The sequence below is a fragment of the Nannospalax galili genome, unplaced genomic scaffold (genome assembly GCF_000622305.1).
Source record: "Nannospalax galili isolate Female #2095 unplaced genomic scaffold, S.galili_v1.0 scaffold443, whole genome shotgun sequence".
Classification (NCBI taxonomy): Eukaryota; Metazoa; Chordata; class Mammalia; order Rodentia; family Spalacidae; genus Nannospalax; species Nannospalax galili.
Genome location: NW_008352479.1, coordinates 987,658 through 1,005,799, shown reverse-complemented (window position 1 = coordinate 1,005,799; position 18,142 = coordinate 987,658). Strand labels below are relative to the sequence as shown.

The window sequence follows — 18,142 nt, the reverse complement described above, 5'->3', positions numbered from 1 at the left end:
GAGCCAGCCTGCTGTGGACCCCGTGGGGTGTCAGGGACCTCGGGAGGACTGGTGGGCCCCACTTGGAGCTCTGCATCGGCCTGTGCCGCTGCGAGATGAGGCAGACCACGGGCGGGCTTCTGAGTGGCTGCGCAGCACACCGGGGGTGGGGGACGGTCTGTTTCTTTGTAAGTCATCCCCTCCCCTCCCAAATGTATCAAAATTCAGATAAAAATGTGTTATGTCTATTTCTCCACGAGACCCTGAGAGAGTGAGGGCGGGTCAGAGAGTGGGAAGGAGAAAATTTAGTGGCACACTATCTACGATCTATTATCTACCTGTCTGTCTATCTATCTATCTATCTATCTATCTATCTATCTATCTTCTATCTATCTACCATCTATCTATCACCTATCATTTATCTATCCATCCATCATTTGTCTATCTAGCATCTATCCATCTATCTCTTATCTATATACTATATCTATTCATTGGTCCATCCATCCATCATCCATCCACCCATTTATTTCTAAACCAAGAAGACCTTTCCCACCCCCAAGTTTTGTCTGTAAACACAATGACTCAGGTTCCTTAAAGAGAAAATTATTTTTTAATGAGAATGTGCTATATGAATGTCTCACACTCTAAAGGCTGTATCTTATTTTGGCATTTGTGTAACAAGGAGACCAGTTGATTATCCTCTTAAAAAGTAAATTACATTTGCAAATTCTTTTCAGGATGGAAAAATCCCAGCTTCTCAATGTATTTAGCTGTAATTTGTTAAACCTTTCCTAAGTACAGGCTATGTTCCAAATCTGAGCTCAATGCTGGTATATGAGCACGCCCAACACTCCCGACTTGAGGACCTCACCATGTACAGACCCTTGGCTTCCAGTCTTTTCTCATCTGCAACAGTCTCCTGAAAGCAACGCCATTAAATTCTCTGTCAACTTTCTTTCCTGGCATGTTCAAGTGTGACTAGCAGGCTTAGATTGTCCTTTAACCTTTGACCTTTCTGCCACTTACATGTGAACACATTTTTCTAAGGAGAGGAAGAGAAAACGAATTGTGCTTGACTTACTTCTTTTTCAAACCGTATTTGAGGCCAAGTGTCCTCTGTGAATTTGTATCCATTTACAAGCAAGTGGTAGATATAGTGGGTTGAGAAGCAGTAGGAGCGGGCATAGACCTCATCAAATTTGGGGAGCAGGGATGGGAGCTGAAAAAGAGATTTCAAACACGTGAGAGGAGGAGGGCGGGTGAATCTCAAGATTCAAATTTCAGATCAACTGAGGTGGCAGCTGCATTTTAAAGCTCATCACTCAGAATTTCAAGATAGAAACGACTAAGAACCCTGTTATATGATAATGAAAGTATCTGCAGAAAGTCACATCATAATAGTCATGAAGCTCGATGGATGTTCCAACCTTTCTTTTTCTTCCTTCCTTCTTTTTGTTTATTACTTTGTTTTGAGACAGGGTCTCCCTGTAGCCCCAGCTGGTCTGGAACTTGCTATGTAGATCAAGCTAGCCCCACAGAGATCTGCCTGCCTCTGCCTCTGGAGTGCTGGGATTAAAGGCATGTGCCACCATGCCCAGCTTCTTTTGTGCTTTTGAGATAGGGTTTCACGTATCTCAGGCTGGCCTTGAACCTCTGATCCTCCTCCCTCCAGCTCTGCAGTGCTGGGGTTGCAGGCCTGCACCACCCTGTCTGGCTCTGCTCTAACACTTCTGCATGCAGCTAGAGCATTAACACACAGCACAGGTGTGAAGCTCAGTCCCCAGCTACACAATTTTAAACATACAGATTAGAGGAGCAGGGGGATAAATTCAGGAGCTACCTACATAGTACACAAAGACATGTACACACATATACCATTCAAACATATGTACACATATATGACACAGTACATACACACACATACGTATACCACTCAAATGCAATACACACAGACACACATATACATCATATACACATATGCCACAGAAACATACAGTACACATAGACACACATATACATATATACAAATGTGCATATACAGTATACACATACATATACATTACACATATATCCACACATAGACATATCCACACGTACATGAAATACACCCTGCCATACTGTAGTACAAATGCTGACCTTTCTTCTCAAACACTGACCTCACTCCAAGTGTATCTGCAGAAGTCCCAGCTGCTGTCATTGAAGGAGGTCAAGGAGAAGCTTCCAGAGAGGTTTAATGCACTGGCTGTATAGTAGAATCCTGCAAAAGCCTGTGAGGGGAGGAAAGAGTGAATTTTCCGATAGTGTATTCTATGGAGCTATCAGGGCAGGGAATAAAAAGCAGCTAACAGGGTGGCAAGAGGAAAATAGAGGTGGGAGATAAATACTCTGGGGGCGGGGTGGCTATGATGACGACAACTCTTAGTGGGTTTTACTCTTACCACAAATGGTCCTTGAACCTTGGGCTGGTAAACACCATCAAATGAACAAGTGTCTTGATCCTGGCAAGCTTTGAAGTCAAACACAGAAGCCACCTTTTCCCTGCACACTTGTGGGTCCCCAGTTCCTATGAATGTGATGATGTCGCTGGCATTGTAAGTCTCTGGCCTTTGCTTCTCCGTGCACAGGCTACCGAACACGTGGCCCAGGGTGAAGGTGGTGCTGTAGCTCCGAGGGTAGCAGGGGTTGCTGATGTTGGTTTCAGAGGGAGAGCTCTGGAGATACCAGAGGGAGGGTTAGGAGGGACAATTTTCTTTCATGTCACTATCCTGCAACCCCAAGAGAAGCTGAGAAATGCCACTGTGTGCAGTGCGTGCTGTTGCCAGCCTGTCCAGCAGGAATTCTAAAACATTCGCCACTCACCACATCCTTTTACCCAATAACTTTCTATGTGACTTGGGTCTATAAGTGTATACAATAAGTAGACAAATCAAATATTTACTAATAATAAAAATCATAAAGAAATTGATTTTAAAGCAATTCTTTGGGTCTGGAGAGATGGTTCAGTCAATAAAGTGCTTGCACTACAAGCATGAAGACCTGAGTTCCATCCCCAGTATGAATGTAAAAGCCTCCGGTGTGCAGTTCACTCTGCAACCCCATCACTGGGCAGTGGAGAGAAGTGGATCTCTGGAGTTCACTGGTCAGTCAGCCTAGCTGAAGCAGTGGGCTCCAAGTTCAGTGAGAGATCCTGCCTCAGAAACAGTGTGGAGTGATAGAAGATACCCACTGTCAACCTCTGGCCTCCACATACATGCACACACATGTGCACATACACACATACATATACCACATGCACACACATAGTAAAAAACTATGCCGGGCATGGTGGCGCATGCCTTTAATCCCAGCCCTCTGGAGGCAGAGGCAGGTGAATCTCTGTGAGTTCAAGGCCAGCCTGGTCTACATAGTGAGCTCCAGGACAGCTGGGGCTACAGGGAGTCCCTGTCTCAAAAAGACCAAAAGAAAAAAAACCCCACACAAACCCCCCAAAACTCCTATTCTTTGGTAGACCTAAAATTTTACCATTTACCAAACACTAAAGCAAATTTGCACACTGCTCTGATGGACCTGCTTGTCTGTCCACCACAACACAATCCAAAAACAGACCAATATGATGATACATGCTGAAGAATGAGGGCAGGAAAATACTCAACATCTTTGCTTTCCACGGTATATTTTTATGTTTCTATAAGAGCAGAAACTTTGTATGTTGTGTAAAATCACTGCCTTTCACAACGTATCATAGTTTTTGAATCCAAGCCAAGGTGTTACGGGAAGCTTTCGTTGGCACTGTCTTATGTGATAGAGTACACAGTGTGTGTGTGTGTGTGTGTGTGCATGTGTGTATGTTCAGAACCAAGGTTGCTGGGCCAGTGAGATGGTTCAGAGCACAGAGCATAAATGTGCATGGTGCCAAGCCTGATAACCTGAGTTTGATCCCCAGAACCCACCTGGTGGAAAGAGAACTGACTCCCAAAAGTTGTCCTCTGACTTCCACATGCATGCCATGCACAACCCCCAATGAATAAATATAATAGTAATTAATAATAATAATAATAATAATAATAATAATAATAATATAAAACCAGGGCTGAGAGATGGCCCAATGGTTAAGTACATGAATTGCTCTTTCTTTTTAAAAATATTTTATTATTTTTATTTTATGTATATGAGTGTATTGCCTGCATGTATGTGAGTGCACCTGTGTCATGCAATGCTGTGGAGGTCAGAAGAGGGCATTGGATTCCCTTGGAACTGGAGCTAATGATGGTTCGTAGCCACCAGGTGGGTGCTGGGAATCAAACCCGGGTCCTCTGAAAGAGCAGTCAGTGTTCTTAACTGCTGAGCCATCTCTCCAGCCCCGTGAATTGCTCTTTCAGAGGACCTGAGTTTGGTTCTCAGCACTCACATTGGGTGGCTCACAACTATCTATAACTCCAGTTACACACACACACACACACACACACACACACACACACACACACACACAGAGGCACAAACACACATAGTTTTAAATTTTTTTCTAATGTTGAAAAAAATCTTTGTGCTCCTTCTATTCGTTGTGTATGTGTGACAGCCTCTTTGTTTAAGCAGCTGTGCAATATCTCACAGTACCAGTAAGCCATAACTTGGTTAAGGACCATAGAGATACTTTTCTATCATTTTGCCATTACAAACAAATAAACCTCTTTGATATATATGAATCATTGATCCATCTGTGATCTATTGATATTAAAAACAAGTAGGTGGGGCTAGAGAGATGGCTCAGTGGTTAAGAGCACTGACTGTTCTTGCAGAGGACCTGGGCTTGGTTCCCAGCACCCACATGGCAGCTAACACCTGTCCATAACTCCAGTTCTAGGGGATCCAATACCCTCTTCTGACCTCTGTGGGCATTGCATGGCTCAGGGGCACTTACACACATGCAGGCAATACAGTCATTGCATAAAATAAAAATAGTAAATAAAAAAATTAAAAATAAGTCGGGATTTACCTAGGGTATAAAATGCTATTTTTATTTTATTTAAAATTTATTGATTGATTGATTGGTCTTTTTGAGACAGGGTCTCCCTGTAGCTCCAGCTAGTCTGGAACGCACTATACAGACCAGGCTGGCCTTGAACTCACAAAGATCTACCTGCCTCTGCCTTCCAAGTGCACCACCACGCCCAGCTAAAATGCTCTTTGTATATTATGCTAAAAGATTTTAATGTATTTGGTTCTATCTTTAGAGTCTCTTTTATAAAGAATTGGATTTGAACTGTATTCTATTTCAAAGCTACAAAATATACTACTTATTGTTTTCTTCATGGTGAATTTTTTCTTAAAAATTTTTTTAGGGGCTGGAGAGATGGCTCAGCAGTTAAGAGCACTGACTGCTCTTACAGAGGACCCGGGTTCGATTCTCAGCACCTACATGGCAGCTAACAACCATCTGTAACTCCAGTTCCGGGGGAATCCAACACCTTTTTCTGACCTCCGTGGGCACTGCATGACATGGTGCACTTACACACATGCAGGCAATACACTCATACACATAAAATAATGAGAAAAATTATTTTTCCTAGCACCCACATGGCAGCTAACAACTGGAGTCTGTAACTCCAGTTCCAGGATATGCAATGCCCTCTTCTGACCTCCACAGGCATTGTATGAATTGGGTGCACTTACATACATGCAGGCAATACTCATACACATAAAATAGAAACATAAACAACTGTGAGTTGGAAGCCAGCCTGTGGCTTCTGGTGGGTCATCCTCACACCTTCCAGTAGGTCAGGGACCCTCTTATCCATCTTAGCAGACCAACAACAGTGGAAGTTAGTGTTCCTAGTGTTCCCTGACACTGGAACTTGGGGCTCCAGGGTCTTATTTATGGAGCTTGTGTGCATGAGCATGTGTGTGCACACATGCACGCATGCACACATGCACACACACACACACACACTGACATTTATTAATGCTGATTTTATGCAAGTGACAGCCTTGTAGCGGGAGCCTACTGCAGCCGTCTGTACCCTAGAATACATGCACTATGGATTGCCAACCAACTTGATGGAATTTGGCTGCACTGAAGCTCTGTCACCTCCAGGACTCCAAGCCAAATATAGACCTTTCTCCAAGGAAGCTGGTCCAGTGCAGACCCTGTCCTGTCCCATGCATTTCTCTTATGATCACTAATATTATTTGTCTATGCCCAGGGGAGTCTCAAAATTCTCAGGCTTATGTACCAACTGAGTTAGTTTCTGTCTGTAAAAGGATCCCAGGTCTTGAATCATGCATAAAACATTTAGAACTTTGGGTCATCCTTCTGTGTGTGTTTGTGTGTGCATGTGTGCACATGTGCACATATATGTGTGGAGGTCAGAGATCAACTTCAGGTGCTGTTCATCAGGTTTCATTTACATTGTTTATTTTAATTTTTATTATATTTTTAATTACTTGTTTTGAGATAAGACTTCACTGTATAGCCTTGACTGGGCTAGAACTCACTATGTAGAACAGGTTGGCCTCAAATTCAAAGACATATACCTACCTCTGCCTCCCAAGTGCTGGGATTAAAGGCATACACCACCATTCCCGGCTTTTAAGATCAATCTTTTAAGATCGATCGATCGATTGATTGATTGATTGATTGATTGTGTGTGTGTGTGTGTGTGTGTGTGTGTGCACATGTGGATGCCTGGAGAGGCCTGCAGAGGGCATTAGATGCTCTGGAACTGGAGCTACAGGTAGTTATGAGCTGCTGGATGTGGGTGCTAGGAAGTGAACCCAGGTCCTCAGCAAGAGCAGAACTCCATCTTAACTGCTGAGCCATCTCTCCAGCCCCCACCTGCTTTTTGAGACAGGGTCTCTCACTGGCCTGGAACTCACTGAGTAGGTGAGACTGGCTGGCCAGGGAGCCCCAGGGGCCTGTATGTCTCTGCCTCCCTAGTGCTGGGATGACAGTATGTACCACCCTGTCTGTATTTATTTTTTTCAATATGGGCACCAGAGAACCAAACTCATGTCCCCAGGCTGGCATAGCAGCCACTGTATTGACTTAATTATCGTGTTAATGATCTTCCCTAGTTCTTACATCTGCTGGAAATAGTCAACACGACAGAGGAATAAAGGGAGCTGGGGGGAGAGGGAAGACCCCAGGAATACATTAGAAGATGCTGCTGCTCCATCATTTTGCTGATGGGATGTGGATGAGGACCCCCTCCCACAGCTGGGACCCTCCCACTCAGTACCTGCAGAAGCATCGCCAGGAACTTCTTCTCAGCCTCATTCCGGCCATAACACTGAAAGCTGTGTGTGTACAGCGTGTACGTGTAACCGTACAGGGACACCTTCACCGTGTCACTGGCATTCAGCCTCATCGTCTCTCCTGCCACAAAGGATATCTGGGTGGAGGCGCCACCTAAATCCAGGGCTCCCGTGGTCTCCACTCCGTGTGGGTGCACCCACATGTGCCACAGGTTCTTCTGCATGGGAATAGGAAGTGAGAAGAAAGGCCAGAGACACCATCTCTGCTTGTCCAGGGATCTCCACCCAAGTCCCGACTCTACAGGTAGGCAGGGCAACATGGGCACTCTCAGGGCTGGTCCTCTCCTTTTATTTCAGGGCTTGTGAGTTCAAATGGCTATAGGAGCTGAATGGGGTAACAGCCCAGTCACAAATGCATGCAGTTGATGAACTGTAACAGGGATGGGATGTGTGTGTGTGTGTGTGTGTGTGTGTGTGTATGTGACAAACTAAGGAGTCTGGGTTCTGTATCGTCCTGCTTAGGAAGGCAAGTCCCTTTCAACTTCAAGGAGGCCAGAAGAGGCTAGATGCACGAAATTTCACATGAGAGTTCCCAAATATTATTTGTGCCAATTAATTTAAGATTTTAAAACACACTTGAAGGGTAACAAAGAAAAAAAAGAAAAGGCCTAGACCGGGATAGAGTTTGAGTATCCTTTGAGGGGACTGGACTATAAAGAGACTGTGGGACACAGAGTAAGAACTCCCTTCTCTCTGGGGACTCTGGAAACAGACTGTGTAGGGGCTCTGTAAATTTTAGGTAGCCATGGAGCTTTTCTGAAGGGTCATCTTCAAACTATCCTTTTAAACACCCAGAATCTGGTGTTCAACCTAGATCTCCTCCCAGGCTTGCAAAGTGATGCGTTTCCCCCCTCGCCCATGTGTTTGGTCTGGTATATAAATATCCTTTCTTAGCTGTTGTCCCTAAGTTCTTTCCTGACATATGACCCGTTGCCCTCTGAGCATGTACCTCCGCCTCAGCTATCACCCATGAGGGACAGGATAAACAGCGAGATTTTAAAAACCATGCAAATTTTTGCACACACCTCCAGGAAATTTCCCATTATATAGTTGGCTGTAATCCATCCATACACCCCTTCCTCTTGCCCAGAAATGATTTGAGCACCCCTAAAATCAAAAGGCTGGGACTCGAAGTAGCTTTTGATGCTCGCAAGGACTTCATTAGCTGCTGTCTCATTTTGCAACCTACGCAAGGCACAGAACACAAGAGGCTGAGCACTGAGGCACCGAGGTCTTCCCATCGGCTCCCTTAGGTGACGAGCTCCCTCCCCCCAGCCCCTTGCTGGCAGGACAATTTTCCAAATCAGTGCAGTGCATAGTGGTGACCTCCTTTACAAGTGGAAACCTCCCAGGGCTGCTGTAAACGCAGGATGCACTTGTAACCTGCCAAACTCCCAGGTAGGAAAACAGTTTTTGATGACTGGTCTGTTTGTTCTCCCTCCCTGCCAGTTTGGGTCCATTTGCTAGTAATCAGCTAATCAGAAGGGCTCCTTATCTGTATTGATTTGGCTCAGGTCCGTGGAGGAAGGAAGGCTGGAGAGGGCACAGGAGCAGCCTGCATTATATCTTGAGGCACAGTAGGAAGGAGCCTCATTTCACCAAAAGGAAGGTGGGCTTAGGAGGAAGGGGGAAAGGGAGAGGGCTAAGCTTTGAGCTACCTGTCTTTGCTCTTTGGGAGGGTTTCACAAGGAGTTTCATCATGTTGTCCCTGAACTAAAAATCACCATCGTGTGGCTGTAGATGCCTGACAGCACTGTGTTACCATCCACTGTCATTTTAGTGCCTACCTGCCCTGTTACCCTGCAGACAAAGATCACTTGGAGATGACTCTCATTAGTTAGTGGGAGAAGAAAGGTGAAACACTTAGTGTGTGCTGGTGCTGAGAACCAAATCCAGGTCCTCTGCAAGAGAAGCCAGTGCTCTTAACTGCTGAGCTAGCCTTGCTTTTTTTTTTTTTTTTTTTTAAAGATAGGGTATCACTATGTAGCTCTGGCTGGCCTGAAACTTGCTATGTAGACCAGGCTACTCTCAAACTCACAGAGAGATATACCTGCCTCTGCCTCCTGAGTGCTGGGACTAAAGGCATGCACCACCATGACCAGTCCATCTTCATGGTCCTATTAAATGCATGGGTTCATCTGTCCTTTGTGTTTTCTCTATACCAAGACATATAGTTATCTCTCTGGGATCATAAGTATCTTAGAAACAGAGTGCCTGGAACAGCCTGCACCCTGAACAGATTTACATTTCCTGTTCCTTTCTGAAACTTTTTATTTTATTTTAAGGCCAAGGAAATACTATAATGAGAAAATATAGGTGAGAGGGCTGCAGATGTGCCTTTGGGGTAGAGTGCTTGCCTAGCATGGACAAGGCCCTGGGTTCTATTCCTAGCACTGCAAAACAAAACAAAAAAGAATGAAATAGAGAAAAAATAGGAGCAAGGTGGCTGGCGCCTGCAGAGGCAGGAAGATCTCCACAAGTTCAAGGATATCCTGGGCTACATAGTTGTGGGCTAGCTGGGATTACAGAGTCAGCCATGTCGCAAATAAAACAAAACAAACAAAAAGATGTAAGAGATATTAGAAAACACTGCCACTGGGCTCCATGTCATGTTTACAAATTTATCAGGAACAGGTTGGATGAAATGAGATATCTGTTATGCAACAATTCCGAAGGCTCTGACTGCAGCAAGGGACAGACATTCCACGATCCTGCCGAGCTTTCTGGGACATTTTGCACAGGGGAAGGCAGAAGCGCTGTAGCTAAGGGCTGAACTTACCACAGAATTTAGCTGACTGCTCACCTGTGCCAAAAACAACTATTCTTCAACGAAGCGCAGGATACCTGGTGAGCAGATGTCATGTCAACATGACCTTTTCCAGACTTCTTGGTAAAATTACCAATTGAGAGGAGGGACCCACTTTTAGAACTATTCCTTTCTGGGTATGAAGCTGATGGCTAAAATTTTCCCAGCCACTAAACTTATGACAGAATATGGGCTTCGTTCTCTTTGGCTTGTTCCCAGAAATAGAGTGACATTCTTGACAAAGTTTAACACACTCTTTGCTGGTTTGGTCATCTGAGCTCCTTTGCGCTGGGAACCCTTACCTCAGCAAGCGCATTCCAGCCGTGGCTCCCAAATAAATGTGAGTAGATCCATGGAGGTGCGGTGGGACCTGGTCCTTTACCTTTAGCATGCAATCCTCAAAGGCTTTGGGGGCATCTTGGGGATTATTCTCATAGCTAGAGATGCCAGAGCCTGACGAGAAAACAGTCAGAATGCATTAGCATTTCTCAGAATGGTAAAAAGACATCAAAAATATTTTTTTTTTTACTATTTAAATTTTATGTGTATGACTGTATTGCCTGCATGTGTGTAAGTGAACCCATGCCATGCAATGCTGGTGGAGGTCAGAAGAGGGCATTGGATTCCCCTGCAACTGGAGTTATAGATAGTTGTTAGCCACCATGTGGGTGCTGGGAATTGAACCCAGGTCCTCAAAAAGAGCAATTAGTGCTCTTGACTACTGAGTCATCTCCCCATCCCCAGACTTTAAAAGTCAGGGGCTGGGGAGATGGCTCAGTTAGCAAAGTGCTTGTCATGCAAGCAGGAGGACCTGAGTTCAGATCCTCAGAACTCATGTAAAAAGCATGCTTGTAATCCCAGTTTTGGAGAAATGGAGACAGGAGGATTATCTGGGGCTCGTTGGCTGGACAGCCAGCCCACTTCCCAAATTTTGAGACCCTGTCTCAAAACAAAAACAAACAACCAAACAAACACCCCAAGAAAACAGCACCTGAGGATTGACAACTGAGGTAATCCTCTGGCTGCCATGGCCATGCACACACACAAACACACATACCTGGGCACACATGTGCATCTGCACACACACACACACACACACACACACACACACACACAGAATGTGATGGGAACCAGGTCCCACAGGGAGTGGCTTCCTCTCAACAGTCAGGGCTACAGACACCAGAACAGAGACCACTGGCAGAGGCAAAGCCCAGTGACCTAACAGAGAGTATCAGCAACTAGGGATTGAAACCTACCCAGAACCCCCAGGGAAGGAAAGTCCTGAGGGTCTAAAGCCCTGAAAATCATGCTGGGTGAGCACATGTTCACCAGCCCTTGTGGCTGGCTCATGGGAAGCCTACATCTGAGAAACCAAAAGCCCATATTAGTATTGGAGAAGCCACGTGTCCTCGAGGGAGTGACACTTGCCAAGCTTCTACTCTGTAATTTCAGCTGCAGTTTGTGGTCTCTGGTCCCTCCAAGAATGTATGGATTCCTGAGGTGCCAGTGATCAAAGGACAAAAAGTTTGTTTAAGGGTGTGGTGAGGGCTCTGTGACCCTATCTCATCCCTGAATCACAGGGTAGACCAAGAAACTCTTCCTGAGGGACTGCCTATGACCCTTTGCTGTAAAGTCCCACCTCCCCCTAGAGTTATAGTGCCACTGACAGGGAGTTGGCTCACTTGTTCTCCCGTCTAAAGACAGAAGTCTTCTGTAAAAATTTTATTTATTTATTTATTTATTTATTTATATATTTATTTATTTATTTATTTATATTTTATGTGTAAGAATGTATTGCTTGCATGTATATAAGTGTACCCATAAGTGCAATGCCTGCAGAGGCCAGAGAAGGGTGTTGGATCCCCTGGAACTGGAGTTAAAAATGGTTGTTAGCTTCCATGTGGGTGCTAGGAACCAAATGCAGGTCCTTTGCTAGAGCAGCCAGGGCTCTCAGTCACTGAGCTATTTCTCCAGTCTCTAAAGAGAGAAATCTTACAACTATGAGACTCAGTGGCCATTTGCAAGAGGATCCCAGAATCTCTGGAGTAGGTGTTTCAGACAGCTAACACTTATTGAGTGCTTACTCCATGCTGGGCATTTGCTCTCAGGGGTTGGGGGTGGGGATTTTCCAAGCATCTTACGGAGTAGGTACTATTATCACCATTTTTTTTAGTTTTAGGAGTTAAGGCTCAGAGAGGTTGGATAATGTTTTAGAGCTTATATTAGAAGGATGGCTCAGCAGTTAAGAGCATATAATCCTCTTCCAGAGGACCTGAGTTTAGTTCCCAACACCCATGTCTAGTGGCTCACAACTGTCTATAACTCTAGCTCCAGGGATCTGATGCCCTCTTCTGGCCTCTGCAAGCACCTGCACTCACATGCACATACCCACACAGACACATAAAATTAAAAATAATAAAAGTAGGTCTTTTTTGTTGTTGGTTAGATAAGTCTCTGTAGCCCTGACTGGTCTGGAACTTGCTATGTAGGCCAGGCTAGACTTGAATGCACAGAGATCCTTGCCTCCTTCTACTAGGTCTTTTTATTTTAAAAAAATTTAAGCCAGGCATGGAGACACACACCTTTAATCCCAACTTTGGGAGATAGAGGCAAAAAGATCTCTGTGAGCTTGGTCTATATAATGAGTTCCAGGCCAGCTGGAGCTACAGAGAGACCCTGTCTCAAAAAATTTAAAATTTATATTATTATTTATTTATTTATTTATTGTGTGTGTGTGTGTGTGTGTGTGTGTGTGTGTGTGTAATGTATGGAGGGGCACACATGCCAGGATGTGCATGTGGCATTCAGAGGGCAACTTATGGGATTTGGTTCTCTCCTACCATATGTGTTTCCAGGATTGAGCTGAGGCTGGGTGGTAAGCATCTTTACCCTCTGCACCACCTCTCCAGCCCCATCTTTCTAAGAGGGAGTATACTACTGCTTTCTTTCTCACTTGGAGAGGAAGAAATCGCTCAGAAGTTAGCTCAACGAAGGGGATAGAATTACAAACAGTGCTCAGGAACATTCCAGTACTCTGTTGTGGTCAACCCAGAAATGTGCCACGGAGGCACTCAGCAACAGAGAGCTACATCATGCAAGGTCTTGCTCCTTCCAGTGTGGCAAACATCCAAGGGCTGTGATGATGAGGGCAGAGGTCCAGCCATGCCAGCCCATCCAGCCCAGTACAGGGAAACTGATTGGTGAAAGCTTTCTCTGATGCAATGAAGTCAGACTCATCTCATCCTTCCTCAGTCTCCTTCCAGCCACAGCACTACTCCTCAGTATTAGAATTTCCAATACCTCCCTCCATTCCAAACTGTCACAGCATGTGTTTGTTGAAAATCTAACCTGCAACCTCTGTGTGCCAGGGTAGCAAGCTCCCCTCTACAGAGAACCAGAGCTCACCCCTGAAAACCCAAAGAACACTATTGGTCCCTCTTGGGAAAGGTCAACTGTGCCTCCCACTTCTGCAGTGCAGCAGCTCTAAGATGCTGACAGTTCACTAGGGAAATGATGGAGGCAGGTGGGGCCAGTCAACTTTGCAGTCTCTAGCCTACAGTCCTGTGGACTAAGAGTACAGCTGAACCCCAGCCAGGCCACATCAGCTGAGAAGCTTCTGGTCAACTCTAAGAGTATTATACTTTAAAGTAGAAGAGGGTGGATTTTGTCTATTTACGTGTGTGTGTGTGTGTGTGTGTGTGTGTGTGTGTGTGTGTATGAAGCCCAAAAGCCAATTTTTAAAATATTTTATTATTTTTATTTTTATGTATGAGTGTATTGCCTGCATGTATGTAAGTGCACCCATGTGGTGCAATGTCTGTGGAGGACAGAAGAGGGCATCAGATTCCCTAGCACTGGAGTTATGGACAGTTGTTAGCTGCCATGTGGGTGATGGGATTTGAACCTGGGCCCTCTGCAAGAGCAGCCAGTACTCTTAACTGATGAGCCATCTCTCCATTCCCTAGAGGTCAATTTTTAATGTTTTCCTCAATCACTCTTCACCTTACTTTTTGAGACAAGGACTGTCACTGAACCTGGAGCTCAATGCTTCAGCTTGACTGGCAAGCAAACCCCAAGGATCCTCCTATCTCTATCTTCCCCTGGGTTGGAATTACAGGTAAGCCTGTATTTTTTTTCTTTCTTTTAAAATGTGGTTGCTAGGGATTGAACTCAGGTCCTCATGGTTGTATAACAAATAAAATAGTAGCTTTTAGAAAGGCACATGCTGGGGGCTGGAGAGATGGCTCAACAGCTAAGAACACTGGCTGCTTTTGCAGAAGACCCATGTTCAGTTCACAGCACCCACATGGTGCCTAACAACCATCTATAACTTCGGTTTCAGGGGCTCTGATGCCTTGTTGTGGCCTCTGTGGGCCTTGCATGACACAGGTGCACTTATATACATGCAGACAAAACACTCATACACATAAAAAAAAAATAAAAATTTTAAGAGCACATCAACACACATGTGACCTTGGTTATGGAGACTGAAAGCCTCATTGTAAAGGCAAAATTATAAAATTTGAAAAACAATTACAAAATTTCAATAATCTCCATGAGCTCCTGATAGGGGAGGAATTCTCGAATAAAACATCAGAAATAGCAAACCACAAAGGAGATGGGTACTTATACTGACATAAGAATATAGGGCTTATGCTTATTGAAAGATATATTCACCATCAGATGAAATTAAAAGAGCAAACTGCATGTGGTACATATACACAATGGCATATTACTCAGCCATAAAAAGAATGAAATGCTTATCACTTACAGTAAAGAGGATAGAGCCATTAGTCACTATGTGAGAGAAATACAGGCTATAAGAATGTCTTAGCAACGACAAAACAATATTCATATTCTGATTTGAATTAAGAAACGTCAATGAATCCATAAGAAAAAAATCAAGCAACACAGTAAAAAGCAAGCAAAAAGGAGCCAGAAAAGTTCAGTGGACAAAGGTGCCTCCTGCCAAGCCTGACAACCTGAGTCTGGTCCCCAGAACCCACACTGTAGGAGAGAACCAACTCCCACAAGTTGTCCTCTGACCCCCACAAATATACTATGGCTGTGTGTGCTCCCCTTCCCAAATAAGTAAAAGAATGTAATGAAAGTCTAGACCTGAATGTGCAGTAGTGATTACCAGAGGCTGGGAAAGATGGAGGGGACACAAGAAGGCCAGATAATTGGTGCCAAAATCTGGCTAGGCAGAAGGAATGTAGCCTTCTACAGCACAGTGGGCAACTATGGTCACAATAAACTGTTATCCATTTTATGAATAACTAAAAAAGAGGAACTTGAACTAGGCTCCAAACATAACATCATAATAAGGAGACGGAAATCTTAATTACCCGAATCTGATCTGTACACATTGTATACATGTATTGAAATATCAAACTGTCTCCTCCTAACTTTTTTCTTTTTTTAAAAAATGATTTATTTTATTTTTAATTATGTATGTGCATGTGCATCTGTGTGAAGGTTTGTGCACCTGAGTACAGTGTCTGGAGAGGCCAAAAGGTGTTAGATTCCCTGGAGCTGGAGTTACAGGTGATTGTGGGCCACCTGGAATGATGGTGTTTCTTTCCAGAGCAAAAGCAGGCATGCTCACCGCCCATTATCAACAGTCCAGGTCCTTAGCCCCAGGGTTTCTTTTCTGCAACACAGCCCACAGCAAGGAGCACGTGGCTCTCCTGACATCACCCTGTGAGAACTGGGAGTTGGAGAATCCACACAAAGAAAACATTGACCCTCTGCCTCTTACTGTCACTGTGAGGAACCAAGCCCTCCATTTCTCACGCAGGAGTCTTGTGTCTTCCACCACCACCCAGGACAATGAGGAAGGGAACATCTCAGACCATTCACAATCCCTGATATTCCTCATGTCCACTGATGAGAAGACAGCAGTCAGAAATGGAAGGAACTGGACTGAGGTGACTCCATACTCGGACCTTACCTTTCACACTGCATCTGAAGGTCTGGCTGACCACACCTGTGTTATTCTCCTTCTCTGCTGGCCACTGATACACGTAGACGGTGGTTCTGGAAGAGCCGGCATCCAGCACAATTCCATACTAAATGAAAGAGGAAAAGAAGTCAGAAGCAGGCTAGGCCTCTCTGAAGGTTCATCTCCCTCAACGCACACTGTTCACTTAGGGACAGACAGACATAAAGACAGCGAGACACAGAGACAGATCAGAATCTTGAATACCTCAATGCACACTGTTCACTTAGGGACAGATCAAGAAGAGAAAACTATTTCCAAACCAACTTCGGCTCCTTGGACATCAGGGAAGGGATGTGATAAAGTGGGCAGGTTCCAAGGCATGGCTCTCATCCTTGGCCATGTGTAAGAATCCCCTGGAAGGCCTTAAAATGCCCAGTGCCAAGGCTTCACACAAGACAGAGAAGTCCAAATCTCTGAGAACAGGTGCAGCATCATAACCCCCAGGTGATTCTAATATGAAAATGAACTTGAGACTTGAACTTGAAGGAGATGGTGAAGAAGAACCAAACATCCTGGTTCCCCCTTTATCCAGACCTCTAAAGACAGAGGTGAAGACATGGGGGTCTCAGCAAAGGTCCAGGCTTACTGTGAGGATGAAAAACCAAAGGACACTGGAAAGAAACAATAGGAAGTTCTCATAAGAGACAAACTAAGACAACAAATCAGCCCTCAGAATGAAGTGTTCCTGATGAAGGGGAAATAACTCCACCATATTGATAGCCTGCTCCCACTTTTGGTAATATGGATATGAACAAGTTGACAGGTAGGGAGCCTCTCAAAAGGCTGTCATCAACCAAGTGTGGAGGCCCACTTTTGTAATCCCAATACTCAGGAGGCTGAGGCAGGAATGTTGTAAGTTCTGGGCTAGCCTGGCCACAGAGTAAGATCTTACCTCACAAAAGAGGGAAGGGGGTATGAGATGGCTCAGTGGGAAAAGTTCTTACCTCACAAATCTGAAGACCTGAGTTTGATCCACAGAACCCATGTAAAGGTAGAAGGAGAGAGATGTCTTCTGACCTCGACATGTATGCTGTGGCATGCATACACCCCACACACCATACACAAATGATAATAATAACTAAAAAGGAAGGTCTATTATCACATATAGAAAAGACAGTCAAGTAAAATAAATAAAGAAAAAAATATGAGAGAAAAGAAAGGAAAATCAAGCCAACAGAGCCCCTTCAAACCTAGTTATTGTTTTAACCCCTTATATTTATCTTGTCTAATGGCTTGCTCTGCATGTGGCTTTATATATCCATGCATGTACATATTTACATATTTATTCAGAGGCAAGTTCCCCCTATGTGGCCCAGGCTGGCCTCAAAAGCTTGATCCTCATGTCTCAGCCTCCCAAGTGCTGGAATTACAGAAGGGAGGAACTAGCCACCATGTTGGGCTATAGTTGTGTGTTTTAAAATCTACATGGAATCGTATTGTACACAACTACACAGGATTTGTGTGTGTGTCTGTGTGTATTGCTATTATCAGTAGTTCTTATCTTATTTCTTATCCTATTTTTATTAGTATTTTATGAATACCACCTCTACCAGTAAAAACAGATATCACCACTTTGAACAGATCCATCACATCTTCCTTGAAATATAAAATAATTTACTTAACCAGTCTCCTGATTCTAGACCTGGAAGAGAGTTCCAGCATTCTCCCATTATGAAAACTTGTTTGATGTGAAATGGGAGCAGATGTTTACATAGCTGCTGCAGCTCCTACACCATAGCTTCTCCATTATGTTGAACTAGAAAATCCAGTGCAGAGTACTGTTGGCCTTTAACAGCCTCTTAATCTCAGCCTTTCAGCTTGAGGAAGCTGATAGGGATCCTGACTTGACCTCCCTGGAGGTGGACAAGGCTGCCATTGTTCAGAATCTGCCCCAAGCAGAGGCTCCCAGTGAGATGAAAGAGCAGGTTGAAACTGAAGGCAGGAAAGATAAGCCAGGCACTGAAAAGGTCAGAGCCTCCTCAGTGTTAGCCTGCTCTCTTTTCCTCCCTCCTACTGCTGAGCTGATCACCACCTCTGCCACT

At 44.5% G+C, this 18,142-nt stretch overlaps 1 protein-coding gene across 1 annotated transcript in view; it reads right to left on the bottom strand.

Moving 5' to 3' along the window:
* The window catches only part of Entpd3 (ectonucleoside triphosphate diphosphohydrolase 3), a 36,769-nt gene that overhangs the window by 8,311 nt on the left and 10,316 nt on the right, over positions 1 to 18,142 (bottom strand). Inside the window, exons 4-10 of the mRNA XM_008849432.3 lie at positions 16,050 to 16,167; positions 10,399 to 10,549; positions 8,316 to 8,475; positions 7,215 to 7,448; positions 2,418 to 2,690; positions 2,136 to 2,246; positions 1,061 to 1,198 (exon numbers count right to left, since the gene is read on the bottom strand). Of these exons, the coding sequence (XP_008847654.1) occupies positions 1,061 to 1,198; positions 2,136 to 2,246; positions 2,418 to 2,690; positions 7,215 to 7,448; positions 8,316 to 8,475; positions 10,399 to 10,549; positions 16,050 to 16,167 (1,185 nt within the window). The remainder of the gene's footprint in view (positions 1 to 1,060; positions 1,199 to 2,135; positions 2,247 to 2,417; positions 2,691 to 7,214; positions 7,449 to 8,315; positions 8,476 to 10,398; positions 10,550 to 16,049; positions 16,168 to 18,142) is intronic.